At 46.1% G+C, this 7,880-nt stretch overlaps 1 protein-coding gene across 3 annotated transcripts in view; it reads right to left on the bottom strand.

The window, feature by feature from the left end:
• Window positions 1-2,082: 2,082 nt before the first annotated feature.
• Window positions 2,083-7,880, bottom strand: part of LOC102312158 — a 27,520-nt gene continuing 21,722 nt past the window's right edge. For all 3 annotated transcript variants that reach the window (XM_042228407.1, XM_042228406.1, XM_042228408.1), the window contains exons 4-5: window positions 5,932-6,804; window positions 2,083-5,150 (exon numbers count right to left, since the gene is read on the bottom strand). In XM_042228407.1, coding sequence (XP_042084341.1) covers window positions 4,577-5,150; window positions 5,932-6,804 — 1,447 coding nt within the window. In that variant the 3' untranslated portion in view covers window positions 2,083-4,576. The remainder of the gene's footprint in view (window positions 5,151-5,931; window positions 6,805-7,880) is intronic.

Here is a 7,880-nt window from a genome sequence, read left to right on the forward strand (position 1 = left end):
CCCTGTCAGGACTCTTGCTGCAGCATTTTGGATTAACTGAAGGCTTTTCAGGGAGTTTTTAGGACATCCTGATAATCATGAATTACAGTCGTCCAGCCTGGAAGTAATAAAAGTGTGGAGTAGTTTTCCTGCAGCCCATTTTGTCTCATTTTCTGCTGAAACCAAACTTTAGTCTTTGTTTTTTCTTAATCATGGCAGTGATGCAGTCATGTATTTGTGTTTATGTGCAACAAATGTGATCAAATCACCACAAAGAAAAAGACACAGGAAAGCCCAGGGGCAGTAGGCTCATCCCTGCACAGGTGTTCATTTCTCCTGCTAGAGGAGGTCAGTGGGGCCCAGGGAGTCTCCTCACAGCTTCATCTTGCTTTTCCTGTTAAATGATGACTTTCACGGGGATTAGAGGTGACGCTGTGCAAAAAAAGCCCCATCCAGGAATAGTCTAACATGAGGGGTAAAAGCCTTCATCAGTCATTAACTGTGTCCCGATTAACATTCACCTCAAAGACATTCAGACAGTCCAAACAAGAAGCTGCAGCTTTAAAAATAGAGGCATGTTAATGAAACACTCCAATCCTCTGTGGATGTACCGGGAAGTCTGACAGGTGCGTTTAAGGCCCAACCAAATCCTGTCGGTTTACACAGATCATCATCAACGTCATCACTGAAGCCTTTCTGTGTGAGGCTTGCTTCAAGCTGCTCATGGCAAAAAAAAACATCATCTTATCCCAGCAAGGCTAAAAATCCAGAATTTCAAACATCACGAGCAACTCTGAGGCCAGATTTACTAATCAGGTGCATTCGGCAGGTGATCCACCAGCAGTGCACCAAATTTACACAAAGACACAGCCAGTTTAGTTCAGTAACAGGCAACGCAACCAGGCAACTGAGCAACAGAGCACCAAGCAGGTCAAAAATAAGCAATGACAAACGTGACGCAGTGCATCTGCAGATTCACATCAGTTCTACCATCTAAACCTGAACTCGCGAACAGCTGACGAACAGCTGACCTGAAGGATGCTCAAACATTTCCTGACCGATCAGAGTGTTAGTGAGGTTACTGTTACTGCTCCCTGCAGCAGAAGCTGCAGGCATTTCTCTAACACAGGTCAGAGCTCCTTAAAACGACATTTCACACTCTGAGCTCTCTGATACTCTTAAATTTAACACTCTGAATTCAAGTTCAATAACACCAGCAGGCCTCCGTCACACAGGCCCAGAGACCTGGTCACTGACTGGCTGCTGGAAGCTGCTGGAGGTTTACAGTGCTGCACCTGAAACCTCCATGAGATTATTTGTATGAGCAGCAGATTTCCGCAGTCGTTGAGTGTCCGCACAAAAGAAGAAAAACATCTCATGTGGAGTCAAACGTTTTCCATTTCTCTGTTTGTAGAGCGGCGATGCAACCCGAAAAACACCAACCAGAGAAAATCTGACTCCAACGTAAAAGCTCTGCTCTACTGTGGCAACCAAAACATGCAACTTTTATTCTGAAGGCGAGTTTGAGCGGTTGGTGAGTGTTTGCAGACGTGTCAGCAATCACAGACATCTGTGGGGCAGCGCCCTCTTTACAGCTGATTTCACTCAGCGGTTTCTGGCAAACTGGTTGGAAATGCTCATTTGTCCCTAGCAATCTCAGGTTGCCGGGGGTCACTGATTGGTCCCTCTGTGAGGGGCCAAGACCTTATTACAGTATCTCGTCAACAGCAGCTTCATGAAAACCAGAAAAAGGTCTAAAAGTGATGAACCATTAGTAAATCTGGCCCTCGTTCCTCATTTTCACTTTTACATCAAGAACAACAAGACTAAATGTGAGGACGATTAGCCTGTCAGACCTTTATCAGCAACATCGTGCATAAAACAGACTTTCAGCCGCTCTCATCAGTGACCTGACATGTCTGCGATGTCTTTGGAAGGTGCTGCCTGTCCCATTTTTTAGCTCAGTGAATGATAACCACATTCATCATGTAATGATTGAACAGCAGAACCACTGCTGGGATGACTGGCAGCTCCACCTGCCTCCCCGCTGGCTGCACTTCGCTTTGGATTCAGAGGGAAATCTCCTGGATTGCTTTGCTTTTCAGCACAAACAGAGCTGAAGCGGTGACAAACGGCAGCGGGGAGCGAGGAGAAAAACGTCTCCAGCATGTTTATCCTCCTCAGAAAAGCCAAAGATGGCAGGGGGAGGATTACAAAAGAAGAAGTCTGTACTCTGAGCAGAAATAAACCCAGTGTGAGACAAAGACGACCAATCATCTCAGCCGTGGTCTTGCTGTTTATGGCACTTAAAACCGAACTACCTGATGATTAAAAATGTTACACATAAAACCTCTGCATGAGTCTAAGACTGCATTTACAATCAAAATCTGGCTGCATAAATAAAAATCAAACTCAGCCATTATTATACATTTAAACACTCCAGCCCGCTCTCGCTGGCAGGGCGTCAAATAACGGCGTCTGTCAAACTGCTGGTGTTAGAGAAACCACAGACTGTATATAAAAGATGGACCCAACCACTGCACTAACAGTTGGTTTAACAAGCCCCCATGTGGAGCCTCCGATTGAGCATTTTAGCGGAGCCCCAGCTGGGCCTAAAAACGAGACTCTTTTCTATACTACAACCTGAGTTAGCGACTGTATGTTATTGTCATTTTTCACATGTAGCTGAAAAAGCAGTGGCTCCATCGTGTTTCCACATTCACCTAACGAATCAAAGCTTTCTGGTTCAGTCGTGGGAGGAGAGACATATCCCTTTGAGGTTGTGTCAGGAACAGTAAGATTCCCCCAAATCAAACACGCTGAAGTAGTTGTTTATTAAAAGAGCCCCAAACAGTAGAAGAGAGTGTAAATAAATAAATCTTTGTCGTGATTCAGTGATTTCCCAGCACTACATGCTCCCTGCCTGTCTCTGCAGCCTCTGTGTGCTGAGATCTCTGCACTCCATGTTCCATCTGTGCCACACATTAGCTGTTAATAGCGCTACATTAATTGCACCACCCTCCAGCCTGTGCCAGTTGAAGCCACAGAGGTTAGCAACCTGCGGCTGGGAGCATCGCACAGACACAGATACCTAATGATCAGTGCTAAATAACATAATAAAATCCCAGCAAACTCTCGCTCTGCCTTCATGGACAGTCTGTTAGTAGAGTGACCTCACAGCAGCCATGTTATTGATCGGATGATGTCGTATAAAATGCTTCAACAGCTCAAAAACAGTCCAGATGTCCAGTTCAGGTGAAGCTAGCAGACAGCTAGCAGCTAGAGCAATCTGTGTCACCATCCACCTGTCAGTCAAAGAGGCCACGCCCCCAATAATCTAAACAAGTGAGCTCCTAAACCCCCCCCCCCGGTGTAGGGTGAATGCAAACGTGTTTATTTCTGCTGTAAAGTTTTAACGTGGGAGTCTATCACTGCTGGAGCCCCTGCTGGACATTAGAGGAACTGCACATTAAGCACTGACTGCACAAGTTTTCCACTTGATTCACTTGATGAAACGTGCCGAGTGTCCTGAAACATCTTTTCAGTGTGTCGTGTTGCAAACATATTTTAACCCAAACATGACCGCGATATTTGGTGGATAAAACCAGCCGGCAGAATTTTATTGATCACTGCCAACTCTCCTGCTTCTACATGTGAATTTGGCAGCTGTTTCAAATTTGACCCTCACCAAAAAACACCTGACAGGTATCAGTGAGACACCAGCAGGTTTGACAGAACAGCCGTATTTGACTCCCTTTGAATGAAGGCGCGTTAAACATAGAATATAGCATGTATCTGTAAGCATATTGCTCATTTATAACATTCACAATTTCAGTCTAAGTGATAAATAAACCATTTAAATTAAACTCTATTGTTAAATCCTTCAATTAGTTGTTCACACTCGTCACACACACTCACATATATATATATTAATACTTTGCTCAATAATTATCTCCATGTTCAAAATATACTATCACACTGTTAAATACACTGTAAACTTGGCTGTGATTATAAAACACACCATAGACTGTAGAGATCAAACTCAGCCAGTTTGTAAAAGTCCGTCTTCAAAGACGTGGGGGAGCAGGCGACACGTTTACACTCTTACATCTGTAAAAATCAGAGAACAGCAGAAACCACTTTCTCCTACTCAGATCACTTTACGGATCACTGTGATTTAATTCCAGCATGGCTCTAATAGTATAAGATGTGAAATCAGTCTGAAGGTGGATCCTCCCTCAGATTACGTTCAGCAGAATAAAACTCCAACAGAATTATTCGGATCTGTTATTTTAACAGACGTGGATGTAACGTGTGAGTGAAAAAAACAACCGACAGTCAGTAAAACTGTACAGGAACGGTGCTGTTTCTGTGAAGACCATCCCAACTTAAAGTGATATATGATAATAACAATAACTTGTTGACTAACTGAAGAAAATGCAACGCAGCCTTTACAAGGTCATCCAGGCAACGGCAGCAGCGAGACACAGAATTCGGAACGGACAGGCAAAAGCTGCAGGTCTACAGGAGCTAAAGGTCGCCTCTACCTTTCTTCAGCCCATCAAAAGCTTCTCCAAACAAGCTTTTCTTTCAGAAATCAGCCGGATGACGATGACGATGGTGACGACGACGAAGACGATGAAGATGAAGGGGTGGGTCTGTACATCTCGCCACCTCCGAGTTCAGTAAACCTTCCCGCCAATGACGACATCGCCTCCCTCTCTTTGTCCTTCTTGCTTCCCGTGCACACCGACCTCTGAGCGGGTTTAAACTGCCACGTCACCTTCTTCGTCAATGACTGCTCCACGGTCGACATCCTCTTCAACGGTGGAGTGGCGGGTTGAGTTGCCATGGGGACGGACGGTGTTGCTGCCATGCTGGTGGTAACCCCGGAAACTCTCTCTGCTATGCCGTTGTTGTTCCTGTCTTGCTCCGTGAAGAGCTCGCTCAGCACTTCGGGTTCAGTGGTTTCTCCGAATAAGTCCCAGTCAGGTTCAGTGGGCAGCCGCTTCGGACGGCCAGATTTGCTCCCAGTGGCGGAGGTCCTTGACGAGCGGCTCGGATCGGAGTCGGACAGGTCCGAGTCCCAATCGCTGTCCCCTGCCACTGAACCGCAACCCAGCACAGACACATCAGCAGCTCCCGAACCTGAGCTCTCCGAATCGGACTCCCTAAAAAACAGAAGAGAAAGCCAGATGTACCCCTCTGGTATCTTCATCATTTGTGCTTTTTAAAAGCACTAAAGCTCTGCTTTTAACCTGGTGCTCATCAGCGCAGGCTCATTCAGACTGATGCGAGTGATTGATTGGAATGTTGGTAATCTGTGTGTGATTATAAATCAAACTGATTATTTCAAACCTTTACCAATCTGTCTCAGAGTGATTGCAGTCAGTCTGAGTCAGACTGTGATGGGAGACAGGTAGCCTCTCACAGGGGAAGATATTACCTTCGGGCAACTAGAATGTCGCCAGTTGGTCACCAAACATTCAATGCAATCACTGAGCAACCACCAGTTTCTCCTGGTGGTAAGGAGGCCGGCAACCTATTTTTACTCTAGTGTCACTGAGACATTAGCTGACAGTGAAAAGATAGCACAAGAAACCAAAACTGAATGGATGATCGGATGACTGGATGGATGGATGATTGGATGGATGGATGGATGGATGGATGGATGGATGGATGGATGGATGGATGATCAGATGGATGGATGGATGGATGATTGGATGGATGGATGGATGGATGGATGGATGGATGGAGGATGGATGGATGGATGGATGGATGGATGATTGGATGGATGGATGACTGGATGGATGGATGATCGGATGGATGATCGGATGACTGGATGGATGATCGGATGACTGGATGGATGATCAGATGATCGGATGGATGGTTTTTATAAATGAATACATCTCTTTCAGCTGAGAGGTGAAGTATAGACGAGTGCATACTCACTTGCCGCTGTAGGCTGTAGTTCCTGGAGGGCCCAGCAGGAGGCAGGCTGGAGCTGCCAGGTAGACGAAGCTGTCGGTGCACAGGAAATCTCCCTCCTCTGGCTTCTGTGGGGCGAGCTGTGTTGGCTTGGCGTCCCGGTTGGGGTTAGGCGGATCCACGTGCGTTTTCGTGCCGTGTGTGTGATGGTGTATACTGTCCTTTTTCACGTCGTGGGCTTCTGTCACCGTGGTGACTTCACCTTTGGAGGCAGGTCTTGCAGACACAGCAAGGTAAACAAAGCTGTCCGACTGGACGAAGGGATCTATGTCGCCACAGTCCAGCCCTGATGTTCTGATTGGCTTCTGGTTGGGATCTAGAAAGTGTTTGATTGGCTGCTTTGAAGGAGACAGAGGAAGAGGGGAGTCTATTCCCATGAGGGTGACTTTTTTCCTGGGGGGCATGTCCTCAATTCTCAGAGCCATGGAGCTCTTAATAACGCTCTGCTCTAATGGCTTCTTGATGACTGAAACCATTCCCATCTTCCCATCCTTCCTTCTGTCCTCGCCTTCTCCCCGCTCTTCATCCTCCTCCATGTTTCCGCGCCCCGCCTCCTCCCTCTCGCCTTCGATGTCTTCTTGCGAGCACGTGTTGAGGAGTGACGGGTAGCACCACTGTAGCTCCGCGCTCTCCTCCCTCCCCCACTCCTTTAACCCTCCATCGTCCCCATCTTTCTCCAGCGACGTGCTGCTGCTGCCCAGGTCGGAACCACTGATTGGCTGGTCACTGTCAGAGCCGGCCTCCTCCTGGCTTTGATTGGATAAGGAGAGGAAAACGCCGCTTGAGTCGGACTCCAGCGTCAGGTTGGAGTCTGGAGAGCTGTCCTCTTTAGCAGAGCTGGAAAAGAAGAAAAGGACAGAAGGCGGTGAAGCATCCCCATGTGTGCTCAGCCCCCCCGAAGCCTTTAAAGTGATAACCCACTTTTCAGATCAAGGCCATTGATTTGTTTTAGCCGCACAGCCCCAAGCCATCGGCACAGATATCCCGGGTGATGGACACATCACTACAAATACATTCACTTTCTAAATTTTGCTGCGGCTGTGACACGGTTTGGTTTGTGTCTTTATTTGTAAGCCATGAGGAATGATCAGGTAGAGACAGCAAAGTTAAGTGTGCAGTTTTTAATCAGTTTCTAATAAAACGTGTGACACCTGCAACAGCTTCATATGAATGATTTCATAACGATGCTGATTACAAACACAGTTACAGCAGCTCCAGCCCTCAAAGCTCAGTTTGAAGAATATGATTAGAGATCATTTAGTTGGATGACATTTAAGCTTAAATGATTCAGCTCATCAAGGTACAGCTCGCTCTGTTCTGGGACGTTCACACAAAAGCTAATAACAGCGAATAAAACAGCAGCTCGAGTCCATTAAACAGACAGTCTGATGTTTTTATTGCTCAATGTATATACTGTACATCACTGTTTGTGCTGCAGTTCCTCAATTTCAGTTTCTCACATGTGATCATTTCAAAGGCAGTGACATCACTGGATTCACTGCACAGCTGCAGTAACTTCGGTCATCATTATTTTAATAATGGATTGCATTTATATAGCGCTTTTCGAGACCCTCAAAGCGCTTTACAATTAGGAGTTATAATATTTCTGACTGTCTGAGGCTAAGTTGAATCGAATCGGGACTTTGAAAACCGGAATCGAATGGATTATAGAAATCAGTGATGATACCCAGCCCTAGTGAGCAGCCTAGGCACGACAGAAGTGGATGTAGCTGTAATAGGAAAAGAACTATTGCTAACTTTTCTGTTAAGGCCTGATCCTTCTGAAATTCATAGCCAGTGCTCTGACACGGTGTCATCAATCTTTGAATGCTGAAAAAGCACAGTGTATCCAGAAAAACACATTATATTATATAAATTATTATAAAATTTGTGTGCGCCTAACTTTTGTGCCG

Source organism: Haplochromis burtoni, unplaced genomic scaffold, assembly GCF_018398535.1.
Source record: "Haplochromis burtoni strain Fernald_Lab_line unplaced genomic scaffold, NCSU_Asbu1 Contig_321, whole genome shotgun sequence".
Lineage (NCBI taxonomy): Eukaryota > Metazoa > Chordata > Actinopteri > Cichliformes > Cichlidae > Haplochromis > Haplochromis burtoni.